This window comes from Leptodactylus fuscus, chromosome 7 (assembly GCF_031893055.1).
Source record: "Leptodactylus fuscus isolate aLepFus1 chromosome 7, aLepFus1.hap2, whole genome shotgun sequence".
Taxonomy (NCBI): domain Eukaryota; kingdom Metazoa; phylum Chordata; class Amphibia; order Anura; family Leptodactylidae; genus Leptodactylus; species Leptodactylus fuscus.
In genome coordinates, this window is record NC_134271.1 from 44942136 (window position 1) to 44963125 (window position 20990).

General features: G+C 41.1%; 1 protein-coding gene across 1 annotated transcript; it reads left to right on the top strand.

Moving 5' to 3' along the window:
* Positions 1 to 4896: 4896 nt before the first annotated feature.
* SNX20 (sorting nexin 20) lies at positions 4897 to 20041 on the top strand. The gene is made up of 4 exons (XM_075281898.1): positions 4897 to 4929; positions 9242 to 9454; positions 12816 to 12964; positions 19361 to 20041. Exons 2-4 carry the CDS (start codon positions 9334 to 9336, stop codon positions 20039 to 20041), a joined length of 951 nt encoding a protein of 316 aa, XP_075137999.1. The 5' UTR covers positions 4897 to 4929; positions 9242 to 9333.
* Positions 20042 to 20990: the final 949 nt, after the last annotated feature.

The following is a 20990-nucleotide window of genomic DNA, read 5'->3' on the forward strand; positions in this document are numbered from 1 at the left end:
TGAGAAGCCACTACGCCGTGGGAGGCATCACAAGGACGAGATAGCTACACTCTATAACGCTGCCCCGGCATGTACCGGCTCACTAATCCACACCTGTTCCCTCGTAATAATGAGTAATCCCACGAAAGTATCCAGCCAGTGGCGTAACTATTGCCATAGCAGTGGAGGCAGCTGCCTCAGGGCCCGATGACAGCCACTACCGCTGCTATCTTTTCGCACCCCTGAGTATAATGATTGGCGGACCGGGAGAGGTAAGGGAACATAAAAAACATGTTACTTACCTCTCCACAATCCTGGCCAGGCCTCCTTCCTGTCGTCATTTCTGACGTCTCTGACGTCACATGAACCCGGCCTGTGTCCCGGGTCATGTGACGTCCGACGTCATAGCAGAAGGACGGTAGCAGAGAAGACAGCATAGGAGCCGGGGGACAGGTAAGTGACAGTGTTTTTTTATGTTTTTATTCCCCCGGGTCTCTGATTATTATACTCTGGGGAATGAAAAGACCCCAGAGTATAATAATTGTTTATGGGTGTCCACTATGGGGAATAATACTGTGTGCAGGGGCCACTAAGCGATATAATACTGTGTGCAGGGGCCACTATGGGGGATAATACTGTGTGCAGGGGCCACTATTGGGGTACAATACTGTGCGCAGGGGCCACTATTGGGGTACAATACTGTGTGCAGGGGCCACTATTGGAGTACAATATTGTGGGCAGGGGCCACTATTGGGGCATAATACTGTGTGCAGGGGCCACTATGGGGCATAATAGAACGCGCAGGAATGCGTAGGAGGGGGTCGGTCGAGGTCTTAGGTGTTGGTCGGGGGGGAAGGGGGGCCATGTCAAAAGTTCCTAGTTACGCCACTGTATCCAGCCAAAACCCTGGTTCTACACTCACCGGCCACTTTATTAGGTACACCATGCTAGTAACGGGTTGGACCCCCTTTTGCCTTCAGAACTGCCTCAATTCTTCGTGGCATAGATTCAACAAGGTGCTGGAAGCATTCCTCAGAGATTTTGGTCCATATTGACATGATGGCATCACACAGTTGCCGCAGATTTGTCGGCTGCACATCCATGATGCGAATCTCCCATTCCACCACATCCCAAAGATGCTCTATTGGATTGAGATCTGGTGACTGTGGAGGCCATTGGAGTACAGTGAACTCATTGTCATGTTCAAGAAACCAGTTTGAGATGATTCCAGCTTTATGACATGGCGCATTATCCTGCTGAAAGTAGCCATCAGATGTTGGGTACATTGTGGTCATAAAGGGATGGACATGGTCAGCAACAATACCCAGGTAGGCTTTGGCGTTGCAACGATGCTCAATTGGTACCAAGGGGCCCAAAGAGTGCCAAGAAAATATTCCCCACACCATGACATAACCACCACCAGCCTGAACCGTTGATACAAGGCAGGATGGATCCATGCTTTCATGTTGTTGACGCCAAATTCTGACCCTACCATCCAAATGTCGCAGCAGAAATCGAGACTCATCAGACTAGGCAACGTTTTTCCAGTCTTCAATTGTCCAATTTCGATGAGCTTGTGCAAATTGTAGCCTCAGTTTCCTGTTCTTAGCTGAAAGGAGTGGCACCCGGTGTGGTCTTCTGCTGCTGTAGCCCATCTGCCTCAAAGTTCGACGTACTGTGCGTTCAGAGATGCTCTTCTGGCTACCTTGGTTGTAATGGGTGGCTATTTGAGTCACTGTTGCCTTTCTATCAGCTCGAACCAGTCTGGCCATTCTCCTCTGACCTCTGGCATCAACAACGCATTTCCACCCACAGAACTGCCGCTCACTGGATGTTTTTTCTTTTTCGGACCATTCTCTGTAAACCCTAGAGATGGTTGTGCGTGAAAATCCCAGTAGATCAGCAGTTTCTGAAATACTCAGACCTGCCCTTCTGGCACCAACAACCATGCCACGTTCAAAGGCACTCAAATCACCTTTCTTCCCCATACTGATGCTCGGTTTGAACCGCAGGAGATTGTCTTGACCATGTCTACATGCCTAAATGCACTGAGTTGCCGCCATGTGATTGGCTGATTAGAAATTAAGTGTTAACGAGCAGTTGGACAGGTGTACCTAATAAAGTGGCCGGTGAGTGTATATGCCTAAAATTCCTGTAACTACATGATATAAGCTTCCCTCTCTACGCGTTTCACTAGACAGAAGTCCAGCTCATCAGGGGCTATTATGGGAATCAAGTTAAATTGACAGGACAGATACAGTCAGAACAGCAGGTTGCCACCGTCTGGTGTCACCCTCCTGCCGTCTGGTTCGGGATATCCGATGGTACTGAAGAATACAGCGGTAAGTATGGGAGTTGACAAATAAAGACAATAAAGTATTACCTCCACAGAAGCATGTATGAAGACTCCGGAGATTCATCTTCAAAGCCCGCAACTGATCAATTTCTTAGCTGATAAGACCATGAGAGAGGCACCGCCATAGGACGAATCTCCCACGCCGGTACGGTTCTTTTAAAAAAGACGCATTGTGTAAACGGTGGTGTGAATACCATTACTTTCAAAGTGGCTCATGGAAACCTTAATTACCTGAAATTTTTAAACAGAAAGTTCTTGGAGTTTTCCTCTGCGGACTTTCAGTTACAATGATATCTATGGGGAAGCCACTAGCGTTTCTTTAGATATAATTGACATGCTACGATTTCCAAAACTGCGTAAGAATCTCATCCACTTTGCAATTACTGTAAAATGCCGCAATGTTTCCGCTGCAGGCAAATCGTGGCGTTTCCGACTTGTGGGTCCCTGGCCTAAAGGGGTAATCCCGTCTCCTTGTTTCAGCAGCTTTGCCTGCTGTCTCTTCTTCTTGCTGCCTGTATTTACTACACACCAGTCTAGTAAATGCTTTGTTATATTTCAGTGTATAAGATTTTTGTGCCGATGTTCTACACAAACCGTAATGAGAATACTGAAGCATTATATATCATTTATGTTGCTGCAACTCTTTGTTATGATTGTTTAGTTGTAATTAACATTTCTGACCAATGGAAAATTCTAGGTTTTACACAATAGATATATTGTTGTGCTTGGGATGACATGGGCAGAGTACTTTGTTACGGCTATATGAAACGTAACTACTTGGTCAACACCCAGGATGAAATAAAAGGGAACTAGATAGTTTACTTCCTCCTTTTTGCACAGTTTCAAGTCTTCAGCTTACATGCATAGTAGTTTGCTCCCGGAGGCAACACACCAAACAATGTCACCTCTGAAGTGTGGTGAAGACACGTGAATATCTTTGTGTATTTTCCATCAAAGGTATGTGAAAATATTTCATTTTTCTTGATGTTACAGAATGCAACGGGTAACTTTATGACGTCCTACTATTCTGTGTCATATTTCCATGTACTGTACTGTTAGATGTAGCACTTTACTACAGCAGTAGTTTTAGGTCAGTGATAGTGAATTAGTCTATACAATACAAAAATAGTAGTTTGTTAAATCTGCCTAAAGTCTCAAAATCCATTTGCTTAATGGATCTTAATGGATGTCAAATCTTGAACCAATTAGCAAAATAATAAAGTAAATTCAAGGTGCACCCAGTTACATAGGCTTAAGGCGATATGTCAGATAATACTACCGTAAGGACTGCAATTCAGTTCTAACATCATATAAGCTTTTTACTATATAATAGATATACTTTTCATACTAGGTTTACCGTTTTGGTAATGTCTGATATTTTGATTGTGCTTTTTATTACATTTTTATGGAAGTAAAATGGTGAAAATATAGTAGTTTGACTGTTTTGATTTCTTTTCCCCACTATGGCGTTTGTCATACTTTTATGTTTGTAGAACAGGCATTTTTCTACCTGGGGATGTATAATTTGCTTATGTTTGTTTTTGTTTATTCTTATTTCAAATCTAAGGAAAGTAGATGATTTTTTTAAAATATTTTAACACTTTTTTAAACAATTTTATTACCCCCTTGTAGGGGTAATAAAATCTGCAATCTTTTGATTGTATGTCCCAAAGACTGCAATACAACTGTCTGGATGTGGACATTAGGTCCGATGTGCAATACTGATAATTAATTTATTGCCTCATTGTTCTGGTAGTCTGTTATCTCTATCATAGCAGGATTAAAAGAAATACCTGAGTTACAGAATAGCAGAGTGCTGCAGCTTCAGTTATCTGTGTTTTCCAGCAGCCAGCTTCTCCCACTCCCTTCTCCATAGACTCAGGGCTCATTCACATCTGCGCCCGGTTTCCGTTTCCTGCACAAAACAGAGCAGGAGACAGAAAGCTGCAGGACTCTTTCATACCCATTCATTTGAATGGGTTTGAAAGATGTCCGGCCGTGAGCGCCAGTGAGCGTTTTATGCCGGCAGAAGATGGAAAGCTGAGAATGGAGACCCGAACGCTAGTGTCAACCTAGCGTAATATGTAAAAAGTAGCTCAGCATGATAAATGGAGAACGCCACCAACATTTCTCATGCAACAAGGTCTAAACTTTGGCTATGCACATTAATGTTAGTAAAATTCACCAATTTTGGTGGAACCAGTTGACCAGGAGTCAGAGAGAAGGAGGGATCATGTTGAATACAGCATGCTTTGTATGGGGAGGCCATATTGTCAGCAGCCAATGGTCTGAAGTACATGGATAACTTAAATTGTCACTAACTTTTTTTTAACTCAACAAACTTTAAATCAATTAAATTAAAAAAAAAAATGATTCTTTCTGTATTTATCAGTCTCTTTTCATCCTCCCAGCTTAATTCTGATAATCTCATAATCACTCTGAAATCTCTGTGTTATCCATCCTGCTCTCCCAAGACAGCCTGGAACAAGTAAAAAGTGTTTAACTGTTCTTAGACGTCTATGGAGAGGGAAGACAGAAGGAAGGAGAAACAATGAAGCAGATACGCAGCCAGGCAGGAGCTGCTGGAGCTCATAGTAAGTTTTTTTTTCTCACAAGTATTTTACTCATATCAGTACTGCTCAGTACGTCTCTATAATGGTCCATATGGTGGTGCTGCCGCTGAGATAATTGTGGCTCCGAATCTCCTATTATGTTCACATTCTGTGAACAAGAGACATAACAGAAGCTAGTCTCCCCTAACTTATTCAGAACTAGAGGTAGGTCTGATGGGGAACACTGGGGCTCATAAGTACAACCAAATTCAAACTATGAAACCAAATATTTTTGCAAATATTTCCAAACCAAAAATGAGAGACCTGGAGGAATGAAGGGTACTGTATATTAACAAAACTCACAAGGAACTCACAAGGAAGCAAAAGAGGTTGAAAAACTAGCCATAAAGGTTATACATCATAAAAATTTAATATGCTTGTTTGTTCTATTTTTAACCAACTTGAAAAGTGAACGTTGACTTTTTATTATGTAGCTTGACTTTTTATTATAAAGTTTTCATCATTGCATAAAAATGCATTACTTTCACGTAGAACCACGCAGTTAAAAGATTACAAATAAGTAACAAACCAGAATAACAGTATGGTGAAAAAAAGGAAAAAGTAAGTTTCACAATGAAAAGTCTACAAAAGAACAATATGAAATAAAGCAGAAGGTCTGGGAAAAATAAGGGGAAGAGGGGGTAGGGCTAAATCAGTGATTCCCAAAGTGGTCCAAGTGGACCCCCAGGGAACTCAGCCGCGACGCAAATTACCATCAGTAGATCTAATCTTCACATTTTTTGACGAGTTTTGGGAATATGGTAGAAATGTAGCAACAGGGCGTTCACTGAAACCAGTACCATTTTGAAGGTGGTCTACGAGAAAATAAATTTGGGAACCTCTGGGCTAAATAGTAACACGACTATAACATCCCTAGCCAGTAAAGTCTGAAGGACTTGCTGGAGCAAAAGTCCCCTCAAGATTGCAAGATCATCTTATTCTGTATTTAAGTTGACAATATAATACTCGGTAAGCTAATTCCTCTTTTTCTGATAAGTTGTGGCATGTTCCTCAACCACATGAAGAGAGATTGGCAGGGAGTGTAGTAAAAGCCCCAGAGAGACGTATTACAGTTTTGACCATTGTTAACAGTTGGGTACGTAAGATTTTGGGAAAAATACTTGGGAATGACCAGATTTAACAAAATGATCTTAGTGGAAAGTGAAACTTTCTCAAGGCAAATAAGAAACATAACAGATTGTACCAGAAATGTTATATTTTGCACTCCCACCAAATGTGTAGTTAAGTCACAAGAAGGTTGTAGAATAGAAGAATAGAATCAACTTAAACATCATTTCCTGTAATTTGCTGCATACAAAGAAACCTTCCTGTCCTGATAAAATCTTGTTTGGAAAAAGGTATTTTCAGATCCCATTCCCAGGACTTAAATGACCACTGTCATTTCAACAAACTTTGCATAAACCAATAGTACAAGCAAATATAAGAAACTTTGTACTTCTACCTTACTGAAGAAAAATGCTTCTTTCTCCTCTTATCTGGCTGTTTTCCTCTTCCCCCTTCTATACTAAATTGACTTTCACTCTCAAATCTCTGCTGTATTCATCTTGAGATGGACTAGAGGTCACATGCAACAGATTCCATATTTCTATAAAACTCTATGGTAAGGGAAGGAATAGCAGAGGGAAGGAGTAGCAGTGAGTAGGAATTGAGGGAGCAACCCACAGATAGAGACTGAAAGCAGCTAAGGGCGGGTTGACACCTGTGCTCGTCCAGTTTGTGTAATCCATCCGGTTTCTGTCTCCTGCCCCGCGAAACTGGACAGGAAATGGAAACCCGGCAGTCAGCTTTCAAACCTATTCACTTGAATGGGTTTGCAAAGCTGACTGTCTGTGTGCGTTTTCTGCCTGTCCGTGAGAAAACCGGGTTTTTTATCCGGACACAAAGTCGTGCATGTCCTACTTTATGTCTGGCTAAAAAAAAAAAAAATGGTTTCACTGCGGACAGGCAGAATACGCACACGGGCGGTCACCTTTGCAAACCCATTCAAGAGAATAGGTTTGAAAGCTGACTGCCGGGTTTCCATTACCTGTCCCGTTTCGCGGGGCAGGAGATGGAAACCGGACAGATTGTACAAACTGGACAAGGAGCGCAGGTGTGAACCCGCCCTAAATGGACTGTAATAGAAACCAAATACAACCTGATTGTGGATTGTTAGATTTAACTGACTGAGCTGACTTTCTTCTTATCTACTACTTCATATAAGAAAGATCCTGACGCCCAGCTGATGACTACTCTGTTGAGTGCTGGGAGAGAAGTACAAGGGAAAAAATTTTAAGGCAAAGTGGGAGGGAATCAGAAATGAAAGTCATGTCGATAAAGATTGAATGCCTTTTTTAGCTTCCAAATATACTGGATTAAGTTGCGTATGCAGACACTGTTATGTTTGCGCTCTCTTCCCTCAACAAAGCCCATTTAAAAAGGATTCACCAAGAATGCCGGACATGATTCATTCTATTGGCTAGAACTTAGCAAACAGCTGTCGGAGACCCAAGGGTATTGGATATTGATAACTTTTCCACAGAATAGGTCATCAGTATCAGTTCAGTGGGGTATCAACAGATGGATCTTGACTGGCAAAGGTAGCTCAGTAGTAGCAGTGGGGCGGACTCAACCAGTCAAAGACAGGGACATAAAATATGCAGGAAACAAGTTTATTTAGAAAAAAAACAGGAAAACAAATAAACCTTGACTTCAGGCACAAAAAGAGCAAAATGGGGGGGGCGTTCACACTACCGTCTGTCCCACAGGTAGTGTCCGCTCCTAGTGTCCGTTCAAAATCTCTAGACATGTCGGGTTTTTCTGTCCGCTTGAAAAGTCAAACATCTTTACATGCGGACAGTGAAGGAAGGACACGGAGTGCAAAAGAACACACCCGATCGCCATTTAAATAAATGACAAGTGTCACGGACACAGCTAGTGTCCGCTCCTAATGTCCGTGCGAGATTTTGAACGGACACTAGGAGCGGACACTACCTGTCGGACACAGACGGTAGTGTGAACACCCCCTAAGTGTCGACCAATGTACGCTTGGCGTGGGCAGCTGGGCTGTTTGCTTGGGACCACCCCTTCCCTATTTAAGGGGGCTGGTTTGGACGCCCGGCGCTCTAAGATCAAATCTCAAACCTCTTTTGTGATATATATGTGTGCGTGTATGTGTGTGCTTGGATTCCAGTGTGAACAAATATTTAGTTGGCCTTAGCTAGTAAATACCCTGAGTCAGAATCACACTGATAGTTGGTTGGGCAGCAAGCTGCCTTGTGTGCTGTGGGGAACTGGTTTCACACACTGGTTAATTGGTCTCTGTCTAGTCCAGGAGTTCTGTCTAGACAGTTTTGTTTGTTTTAGTGGCTTCTCTGAGTTGCTCAGGTTTACTCTGTGATTTAACAGAGCACACCCGGTTAGTGTAGTTATCTGGCAGTGACACTAACTGCCAGACCGTGTTCACACCAGGGTGTTATTGTAGTTCAGAGTCCAGTAGGGCTCCGCAGGGTTTATGTTTATTTGGTTGTTTTTTTTTAAATAAACCCTGCTGACCAGCAGGCTCATTCAAAAACCACTGAGGTGATTTACATACAAAATGTATGTGTGGAATAGCCTTTCTAAAGGCTATGCAAGTATGTGTTTAGTTAAAAATGACTTTTCCCAATGATAGAGCCCCTTTAAGGATTGAAACCCAATGTAGCTGCCTTACTGGGTGAGACACTTTTCACCTATGTTGCTGGTTTTCTGATTATATAATACAAACTGTTAGAAGAAACAAGAGCAAAATGTGCTAATGGGTATCTGTTATTTAATTTGACATTTGTGCATATGACCTGTACCATTAATTTTTGTAAAGTTTGTTGAAACAACACTGGCTGCTTAAGATGTAAGCTCTTTTTATAGAAGAAGGAGCAGCTAGTAAATCTTTTTTGTTGCAATGACAGTGTGGGAAGGGAGAGGGATTGAAAAAAAGAGCTGCCCTATCTGAGAGGAGGCTTCCTTGTCTGAAGGTCATACAGGATACTCCCTCAATGAATGTCATAGGTGTATGCCATGGTGGATTGTAAATTAAGGCAACCCCTCAATTTACCCTTGCATAAGTTAATGTATGAACCAAGACTTAACGCCACATGGTTAGCTTGTTATGTCTTTGGAAAATTTACAATATATGCAAATCCTCATAGATGCTCGCAGTGAACTCTTATCTAAAGGTAATAGTTGCAGATTGTATTAGCATTAGGATAATTCACATATCTAACATTGGTCAACATTTATTGTTATTGTAACCCAGGCACCTGCTTTGAGCTCCAGTTTTAATTATGATTGACATGAAAAGATACCTTTTATCTTGTCCATCACGTATTTAATACAAACAAGGACAACATGAGTGCTGAAAGTTCCCAAAAATATGATCAAATAAGTGATTCACCGGCATTACCAAAAAATGCAGAACATTCCGAGTGTAAAACAAGCGAAACAGATCCACAAAGTGACAATGTTTCAGGTGAGTTATCTTAGTTACATTCTATTATTCATTTCTTTATTCTTGTATATGAAAGTGTATCAGAGCAATAAGGGTGGAGGTCCGGGTGACATGGGTGTGCAAGTATTTGAATATGGGCAGTAAGAAAGGTTTGAGTCAAATACAATCCTTGGACATTAGTTATGCTGCCTAGGAGTTATAATATAATGACAAACTGAGATAGAGATGTTGGTTGAGATAGCAGATAGGAGACACAAGAAGTTAAGTTTTTGAAAGATTACGTTTCAGATAAAGAAAGGACATGATGTTAGAGACTAGAGATGAGCGAACACTAATCGAAACAGCCATTTCGAATAGCACGCTCCCATAGAAATGAATGGACGTAGCCGGCATGCGGGGGGTTAAGCGACCGGCCGCCGGCAAAGTCTGCGTGCCAGCCGCTTCCATTCATTTCTATGGGAGCGTGCTATTCGGAACGGCTGTTCCGAATAGTGTTCGCTCATCTCTATTAGAGACCCCAGACCTACAACCACAGTCAAGTATGGACGTGTACAAGTAAGACACTGCTAGAGTCTTTGGTCAATCTGCATCAAATGTGTATCAAACTAGCGTTCCAGTTTTCCAAAAAATGCAAATCCCATCCGCTTAAAAATCGGTAACCTGCGGACCCCATTAACTATAATGGGGTCCGCCAGATTTCCACTCAAAATCAGCAGAAAGAAAAGCTCTCTCCGAATATCCTAAGCAGAAAGGGGGACAAAGTCCCAGGATGGTCACACAACACAGGTTTGACCGCAGACTTACTCAGATTGAACCATCTGGAAATTAACAGAATAAACAGATTGTTAGCCATGTAGTAGTAATAATAGTATAGAAGTTTCTAGAAGTGAAGTCCTTTTCTCTTTGTTATTTTATTGTTTATTGTTTAATAAAAACATAGTTATACAAGGCTATATACTTTATACATTATATGCACTAGAATAGATTTAATATCCTTAAAATTGGCTTGCTGAATACATGCAACTTTTTGAGCTTTAGACCTGTCTTTGGATTTCAAGTAGTACAGAAACTGTTATATCACAGTTGTATTGGTGGAAATACCATGATAATCGTTTATTAAAGTGCTAACAAGACAAAAATATAACAGTATATAAAAGGTAGATACAGAACACACCCCACAAAGAGGAGTTACAAGGTAAGTATACAAATATGCCTTCTATAAAAGTCATAAAATGACATGAGTCATCACATTCTACACTTAATGGATAGTTGCCAACTGTATCAACAGTGGATGTAATATACCATTTGTAACAGGGGCGTAACTATCGGGGTAGCAGCGGTAGCGGCTGCCACAGCGCCCAGGACATAAGGGAGTCTGGCGATCGCAAAGGTAGGTAAGAGTACTTTTTTTTTTTAATAGGCCACTACCTAATACTGTGTGCTGGGGCCACTATGAGGCATAATACTGTGCACAAGGACCACTAGGGGACATAATTCTGTGTGCAGGGGCCACTAGGGGACATAACTCTGTGTGCAGGGACCACTAGCGGAAATAATACTCTGTGAATGGGGCCACTATGGGGCATAATACTGTGTGCAGGGGCCACTAGCGGAAATAATACTCTGTGAATGGGGCCACTATGGGGCATAATACTGTGTGCAGGGGCCACTATGAGGCATAATACTGTGTGAAAGGACCACTAGGGGACATAATTCTGTGTGCAGGGGCCACTAGCGGAAATAATACTCTGTGAAGGGGCCACTATGGGGGATAATACTGTGTGCAGGGACCACTAGCGGAAATAATACTCTGTGAATGGGGCCACTATGGGGCATAATACTGTGTGCAGGGGCCACTATGAGGCATAATACTGTGTGAAAGGACCACTAGGGGACATAATTCTGTGTGCAGGGGCCACTAGCGGAAATAATACTCTGTGAAGGGGCCACTATGGGGCATAATACTGTGTGCAGGGGCCACTATGGGGCATAATAGTGCGTGCAGGAATACGGTGGGGGGTTGGTTGATCGGGGTCTTTGGCGTCCGTTGGGGGGCCCCACCATTCCTAGTTACGCCACTGATTTGTCTAGGTGCAAAAGAATACAGACCAAAGTATTTCCTCAGTCCAATGCTCATTTTGCAGTTCATCTTCATCATATTTGTTATATTTTTGTCTTGTTAGTACTTTAGCATATTATTGTCATGGTATTTCTAGTTGTCTTTATTCTGTGTAATATCTTCTTTAGGTTTATGTCATTGTGACACCATAAAGCCATACTGGTTTTCACCAGTGAGCCTCCTTTCCATAAATTTTATTTTATTGGTGAATTAAGAAGAGAAGAAACTGTTCAATATCACAGAAATGTGAAGAAAAGAAAATATCATCCCAACTGTACATCAGTCCCAAATGAAATATATTTTTAAGAATGTCAAACTTTAGAGGGTTAAATGGGTTATCCACTTTTTAATACTGATGGCCTATCCATGCCATGCCTCGTGGTGGTGTAGCCAGGAGATTGTAGTGCAGTTCTCCAAGGAGCCATAGAACGTCCCCAGTGCACTAACTGTCTAATATAATACGTAAAAGAATGAAGCTGCAGGAACAGGAGACCGCTAGCTGGGTGACAGCTATAAAGCAGTGGGGTAGGGGGAAGAGTGTCAGGGAGGTTAGTCCTCAACGGGCAAACCTCCACAACTTTGTAAAGTTGGCAGATGAGCGGGATGTCACTGAAGAGCCAACACTGCTGTAGGAAGACAATTTCCCTAACAGACAAGGGAATGTATGCTCCAGTAAGAAACGAGAATAAGAGGTCAGAGCAGGTCAAACAGGTACTGATAGTGGGAGATTTAATTTTTAGGGGAACATACAGGGCAATCTGTCACAAAGATAGTTTGTTAGTTTACTAAGAGGCACTGGTGATCAATAGCATAATTAGGAATGGCGGCGCCCCGTGGCGACTGTTCCAGCAGGTAATGGCCAATGGAAAAAAAAATAAAAAATCTACCCCCCTTAATGCGGGCCCCAGCTGGTGATAATCCAGTAGTTATGGTGCACATTGACACAAATGACAAAGCTTGCCAGGGCCTGGAACCATGCCAAGGAGATATCCTCTACATGTAGAGGAAAAAAGGTTTTACCATAGTCCAGGTTTATTATAGCATTATAATTGGTATCAGTGTTGCGGTAGTTTTTGCCTTTCTCTGGCTCAATTTGTTAGGTTTATAGGTCAGACTTGTGTCTTTATCCAACCTTATCTACTATGTTACTATATTGGTTTGAAATCAAAATAAAGAGTTAATCATAAAGTCAAGAACTTGATCTAAAAAATGATCCTGTTTCTTATTACGGCAGTAATAATACAATATTCATGTTATTCTTAGGTAACAGTTCTATGCGCGACCATCACCTTATGACAACAGGAGAACTTCAGCTTTACTGGAACAAAGAGAAACATAAAGGAAAACCAGTCAAACTCCTTTTTCAGATTCAGTCCACACGCATAGCCGAGGATTTTCTTTCAAAGTTTGTGGTAAGGCAATCCAAAGGAATGACTTTAGATGACTATAAAGCAGGTATATCCAAGAGGTTTAGTTCTGGGGACAGAGGGCTTAGTGAGTGTCAGCTTGTATTAAGATAACATCCTGAGTATACTGAATATGACCACTCTGTCCCTCCCTGATTTCACCAGAGAGAAAACTACTGTACAAAATGACAGCTAAGGCCTGGTTCACATCTGCATTAGGTATTCTGTTAAGGAAGTCCGCTTGGGGACCTCCCCGAAGAGAATACCAAACACATTAAAAAACGGCGAGCAATCAAACCATGGACCCATAGACAATAGACCCCATAATAGGGTCTGTGTGGTTTCCACTCGGTATCTGCACGAATCATACAGCGAGAAAAGCACTTCAAGCAGCACGTTTGTCTCAGCATGATTTGTGCGGACACCTTGTGGAAAACAAATGGACCCCATTATAGTCTATAGTGTCCGTGTGCTTTCATTGCTCACCACTTTTTAATGCGTACAGTATTCTGTTCAGGGGGTCTCCAAATGGAATACCAAACGCAGATGTGAACTGGGCCTAATGCAATCTCAAATGAATACTTGTTTTCTTCCTAATGATGTCAGACAGACTCTGACTATAATATCATTATTGTTGCTGCTTTGACAGGAACCTTCATAAAGTATAATGACAACCATTTTGTCACTTGCTTACATGGAAAAGTAGGAAGTACAATAGGCAGCTCTTCTAACTCAAGCCTAGTCCAGTATTTTTACTTTTGCTGTCCACATAAACTTTCAATCATTGGGACAATGAAACTTTAGATAAAGTGTAGGAGAGATTTCAATAGGTTAGTATTGAAGCGTCGACACTTTTTGTCAGGTGACAGTGACAGGTACCACGCCCCCTTGTTGAAACTCCGCCCCTTATCTGCCAAAACACTTCTCATCAATACGCCGCAACAAGCCCCCTTCTGTCCCCTTTCCTTTGTGTTGTGACAGGTCCCCTGCCCAAAGTTTTAAAAAGCTTATTCAGCAGATCAGAATACTACACTACACAATAAAAGGGCGGACTCATCACAAGAATGTAATTAAATGGCTTTATCCAACATCTGAACCATGGGTGATAAGACTGGGTGGACCCTAACCAGTCTAATACTTGCCATCTACCTAGTGGATAAATGTTTCTTACGCTAGGTTCACACCTGCGTTCAGCACTCTGTTCTATGGTTTCCGTCTTCTGCATGCTAGAAGACGGAAAGCACAGACTGGGTCTGGCCATGAGTGGCGGTGAGCGTTTTATGCTCTCCGCCGTAAAACCGTTTTTTTTTAATCTGGACACAGAGTACTGCATGTCCGACTCTGTGTCTGGATTAAAAAAAAAACGGTTTCGTGTCGGAGAGCATAAAACAGTCACCACCGCTCACGGCCGGACAGCTTTCAAACCCATTCAAATGAATGGGTGAGAAAGAGTCCTGCAGGCAAAACAGAGCAGGAGACGGAAACCTGCAGAACGGAGACCGGGCGCAGATGTGAACGAGCCCTTACTGGTATATTCCTTTTATCAAGCTAAGAGGTAAACTATAGGAGGAAAAGTAAAAGACCAGGTACATTAAATGAGGACTGATGCACCCAGAATAGTGAGTGAGTTTATACTTCTGATGCAAAGCTTTAGATAATAATTCTTTGTCTACACTTTGATATAGCACTGTCTATCACTGTTATAAATGTGAGGTTCTTAGCGCACAGTTCGATAAATTGTGCGAGCCCATCTGCCACGTCACGGCGACCTCATTCAGATGGGTCCCTACCCTAAGACTTTATGTGTTATATCCCTGCTACAGACAAGACCCCAGAGATCAAATTCATAGAGACTATGCTGTAACAGTAAGTATATAAGAAAGTAATCTCCTCTCCTATATGTGAAGTGTTAGTGTAGGGACCCATCGTAATAAGGCCAATAAGTAAGCGATGGGATCAAAAATGTCATGTAAAATATGATGACATATTACAGGTATATAACATCACTATGAAAAAAATATCATTAGTTTCTAGTTAATATTCATTATCTATAAGAGCAGCAACACAAGGCTCAGAGCAGAAGTTTTACTGTAATATAAAGGGTCAGGGGATAATCATACACATTAGGGAGAATGTGTGCCTACATAGCCATACGGAGACTTACAAGTCATTCCTGCTCCGCTAGGGATTCTGGGTAAAAAATATGCAAATCTATTCTCCAGGATGTAATTAGGTGAACAGTGCCTCTGTATGCTGCCCTCTAGAGGCAGCCCCCTTAACATCATGAACGACTCAGTTAATAAGCCTACTAATTTTACCCTGTAATATTAAGGGGAAAGATCTTAAAAGACATTCACACCTTACACATATTGTATAAGGAGATAGCTATTACATAAGTGGACAACCATTATATGTATACAGGTATGTATGTACATGTAGCAAACACTAACATTTAACATGTCACATACCATTGAATTAAATGCTACCTCTATATGTGTATATACAGTATATACCTAATACAAAGGTGGACTTAATGACATTTCTACATCCAAATGCTAGTTCAAATCTTTTTACACGTTTTATTTATGCTATTTAGAGATTGTTCCTGTATGTACACTGGCTATGTTCACATCAGTCCTGGCTTCTGTTGTTTTGTATAAGAGCAAAATAATGGGAGTCCCTGATATGTAAAATGATAAAGCCCAAAAAATCCCATCCAGTACAGATGTAAACTTGGCTTTACAGAAATGTCTAAAAATGTATACCTATATATTTATACATATCAATCACTCATATTACAAATACTCTATAGAGTATACCTAGTGTATTACATGAGTGGACAGTACTTACATACATGACTAGATCTATCTATCTATCTATCTATCTATCTATCTATCTATCTATCTATCTCTCTCTCTCTATATATATATATATACACATATATATGTACATATACAGATGTAGTAGCATTAACTCAAACTTCTGCAATTTGTTAAATTTCCGCAGTGTGATATCTTATCTTAGAAGACAACAAAAACCAATGAAAAGTCATTGGAAAAACATTTTTTGTTTTTTCTTGTGAAGACAAGAAAAAACAAAAAATGTGATAAGATATCACTCTACAGCGGTTTAACCAATTGCAGAGTTTCGGTTTATCTCTGCTAGATCTGTATATACAATACATATATTTTACCATTTTAAGACGATCTCCCCTTTATTTAGAACAGATTTCCAGTGAAAAATGTTTAGTTCTGCCATATAATGTACATAATGGCCATCTTCTCTTGAGAGGATCACCCTTCTAGAAGACCAGAAGGTCATTATTACAATGAAATTTGGTATGGTATGGTATGGTATCCTTTGGTATGCTCTTACTTTAAAAGAGCAGATGTTCATTTCAGCATCCATAATATAAGGGTAGGGGAAGAGAACTCCAGGATCAAATACTCCCCACTTCTACAACCACGTCCTAATGGATGAGTTGGTCTCCCACCCCTACTACTAACTCTCTCTGGTATAATCACGACCAGGCACACTCCCCGTTAGTGAGCGATCTGGGCAACCGCACGCCATAGGTTCGCCATCACTGTCCTACTGTATTTTCTAATAGCCTTCAGCACACAAACTTCACATTTGGCAGCCCAGCTGTACTACCCCTATTACACCTACTCTACCTCCATAATGACCCATGGACTTTACATTCCCCCACACTAGAACCAATTGTAGGTATCTACCTTCAGACTGTATTGTTGTTTTTCCTTACTGCCCCCTCTATACTATACCCCTGCTACCGTTCCTTCTCCCTGCTCCCACCTGGTTCTCACCCCTTCTCATCCCATTACTCTCCTCGCCACTCCCCGTCTACATTCCCTACGTTACACTCTCTGCTCCTCCCCCTCTCCCACCATTCCCACTGCCTTCCTATTATTCAGTGCTTTAGGGCTATACTCAAATAGGACAAAAAGACAAATCATAACTGTAGTGGCTGATACCGACTATATACAGTATACACAGTACATACACCTTATACACATTGTTTACATATACATATTTCTTATATACTTATATACTGTATGTGTGTGTATATATATATATATATATATATATATATATATATATATATATACATACACATTCATATATGGACATATAGACACCATAAACATTCAGAATTCTAAGTAGTCACTATTACAGACATGACTAATATAATCTCAGAAAATAAAGATATGCACATATTACATATATGTATACATGGATATGAAGATATCCCATATGGACATTACATACGGGGTACCTTGATGCCGTTTTCATTCTGTTTTGCCCTTTGTAAAAAAAATGATAAGACCATGTAAGTTAGACATCAACAACATTTACGTTAAGACGGAGAAACCGACAAGATGATGGTGGAAGGGGGGATGCAGAGCTACTAGTATAAGCTATGTTATTAGTCATTAATCCCATCACAGGATGAGAGCAATGTTCACCCCAATGTATACACATAATGGGAGCTTTCTTCTCTCGCGTTTTTCAGTTTTCTGACGGCAGAAAAGTTGTGCATGCTCCATGGCAAAAGTAAAGAAATATGACAGAAGACAGCGACCATTATATTTATACATTGGGGTGAATGCAGACAGACAGGAGGGGGACATTTACATCTGTCATTTAATGTGCTTTGCTGTCATACTATGATGGGTGGCAGCAAAAAACATTGACAATGGTAGAGTGAACATAGCATTAGACTCTGTTCACATTACATTTGAGGCACATGCATCTGATAATATTGCTACCTCTGGTGGATGTCTCCAATGCGTCAGGAGGATACTGTATATCACCTATAGGTCACTATCGTACAAATATATACTGCAGTCTGTCTATATACTGACTCCAGGTATATACAGTCCTATGAAAAAGTTTGGGCACCCCTATTAATCTTAATCATTTTTAGTTCTAAATATTTTGGTGTTTGCAGCAGCCATTTCAGTTTGATATATCTAATAACTGATGGACACAGTAATATTTCAGGATTGAAATGAGGTTTATTGTACTAACAGAAAATGTGCAATATGCATTAAACCAAAATTTGACCGGTGTAAAAGTATGGGCACCTCAACAGAAAAGTGACATTAAAATTTAGTAAATCCTCCTTTTGCAAAGATAACAGCCTCTAGTCGCTTCCTGTAGCTTTTAATCAGTTCCTGGATCCTGGATGAAGGTATTTTGGACCATGAAACGGCCGTTTCCAGTAGCACGCTCCCATAGGAATGAATGGATGCAGCCGGCACCAGCGTCCGGCTGCTTAACCCCCTTCGCGCTGGCTGCGTCCATTCATTCCTATGGGAGCGTGCTATTCGAAATGGCCGTGATGAGATATACTGATTGACTTTTATAAGCACTTTGTAGGGAGTGGAATGTGAAGGAACAGCAAATCTACCATTGATATTGTATTTTAAATGTTCCACTGTTCACCATATTAGCTTTAGTCAATGCAAGCAGCACTTTTCTCTCCACATGTTTCATGCAGAAACAGAGAGGAAACCACACAGACCCCAATATAGTCTATGGGGTCTGTGGATTGCTTTAGGTAACCGCATTTTATGCATATAGGTTTCCGTCTGGGGTGGTCCCCAAGCAGACTCCCTGAACAAAAACCTTAATGCAGATGTGAATAGGGCCTAAGATTGAGGTCCTATCTTTTGACACCTGGGATCAAAGGTTTAAATAGAAGCAGTGTTTGGACAAGCATGTCTTGTCACTGAGAAAAAGCACAATGTAATACAGTATGCAGTAGCTGTGCTTGCTGTTGCTGTTCAGCCCCATCCAACTGAAGAGGACTGAGCTGCAAACAGACCATATGACTGATGAGAATAGTGTTACATGGGCAGCAGTTGAAGTGGATAGATTGGCCTCAGCACATGTGTCATAGGACTTCTGGCCAGGAAAATGGTGAGAAATTCATCAACAAGAAGGCAGCTGACTGGACTGTCCTGGGAGGACACCGGTGCATGGGGACAGGTGAATATGTTTTGGGTTTTTTTCACTTCCCCATGGCCTAATTGGAAAATATTATTTTGCCTGAACAACCTCTTTAATAGGCATTATTAGGGTTTGTTCACATGGAGTTTTTGCAGGTGGATTTAGAGACGGAAGAGGGGACTTGTTCAGTTTCAACAAGGGGACGGGGGAGCTACCACAACACAAAGGAAAGTGGCGTGTTGAGGCGTATTGACGAGAAGTGTTTTGGCAGCTAAGGGGCGGGGTTTTAACAAGGAGGCGTGGTATCTGTCACTATGATGAAAGTGGTGACGCTTTACTACTTAGGTTGAATCCAGTTTTAATTTTCACAATATGAGATGGATTTTTTTTCTCCTTGTTACATTGGACTAAAATATGTATTCTTTACAGATGTACCAGATTGTAATAATTAAAACAGGAAGTTTTGATGAAAAGAAAGCCTTCATTGAGAGAAGATACTCTGACTTTGAACGTCTTCACAGGAGTTTACTAAAAGACTTTAATGAAGAAATGGAAGATGTTGTGTTTCCTAAGAAAGTCCTGATGGGAAACCTCACTGAAGAGATGATCAGCAAGAGGATGGTGGCCCTTAAAGACTATCTTGAGGAGTTGTATGCCATAAGATGTGTAAGAAAGTCACAGAAATATATTGAGTTTTTCATTGAGCCAGAGATGGAAGAAGGATACTGCTGTATAAGAGGAGGACAATATAGTACAGCTTTGAGTATCTTTCAGCAAGTTGTCTATCTTCAAGAAAAACTGGTTGAACATTGTCCTACCTTATTGGTGCCTTCTTTGTGCGCACTAGTTGTATGCCATAAAGATATGAATCAATCAGAAATGGCTTATGAAGTTGGGATGAAAGCAATAGAACTTCTGGAGAAGCACACAATGCATAGATATTATGTGCCATTATTAGACACATTGATTTCATTGGCTTATAAAATAGGCAAAGACTACATGACCTTAAGGGAAAAGCTACAGGTAAATGAAATGAAGGTGAGCAGAACTTTTGACTTTGAAATGCTTACGCTAAAGGAGCTTGTAGTACAAGAGTATGTTAAGGATTAACGTAATCTATTAAATATATGAAAACCTTTTTGTATAAAAAAATAATAAAAAAAATATTCAACCATTCCCACCGATGGCATTTTTAGATTTTTGTTTTTGACTCCCCACCTTCCAAACCTCATAACTTTTTTGTTTTATCAAATTGTTCTTCATAATGGTACTATTTATAATAATGTACAATGTACTAGGAAGGTCTTCACCGTCAGAAGGGCGTTTCTGACAGTCAGTCAGGAACACCATTGCTCACAGCAGCGTCTATAGGCACTGTCGGCTTTCTAACGGTATATAAAACCGCATGTGCCCCAAGTGGTGAAAGGTCCTCTTTAAATTAAGGTTAACTATGTAATATAGAGGACAATATATTAATATCTACCACAAGGTGGCGTTAAAGCATAAGTTATTATTAAGGACAACTTGTTCCATTCAGTTGCAATAACAATGTACGCATACTGTACAAGGGCTCAAGCAGAATCCATATATTTTAGCACCATGGATGGGATTGCATACTGACCAATGAAATCAGTATCATCTGACTGGGCAGATACAAATGTAAGTTATTGGAAGATTCTTGCAGGGGTCCATATTATGGTCATATGCAGCGGCATAACTAGGAATGGGCCCCCCCACCCCCGACCAACGCTGAAGACCTTGACCAACTGATCCCTACTGCCTCCCCCCCCCATACGCACACTATAATACCCCATGTTGGTCCCCTGCACACAGTATTATGTCCCCATAGTGGCCCCAGTACACAGTATTATGTCCCCATACTGGCCCCAGTACACAGTATTATGTCCCATTGTGGACACACATGAACAATTATTATACTCCAGGGTCTTTTCAGACCCAGAGGGATATAAACATAACAAACTACTGTTACTTACGTATCTCCCGACTCCCCTGCATTCTCCGTCGCTGTCGGCCGTCTTCCGGGACGTCATGTGACCAG

Coding starts and splice junctions, on each gene's coding strand:
- SNX20 (XM_075281898.1), top strand. CDS start 9,334: ATGAGTGCTGAAAGTTCCCAAAAATATGATCAAATAAGTGATTCACCG. Junction 9,455..12,815: donor ACAAAGTGACAATGTTTCAG/GTGAGTTATCTT, acceptor TGTTATTCTTAG/GTAACAGTTCTATGCGCGAC. Junction 12,965..19,360: donor ATTTTCTTTCAAAGTTTGTG/GTAAGGCAATCC, acceptor TATTCTTTACAG/ATGTACCAGATTGTAATAAT.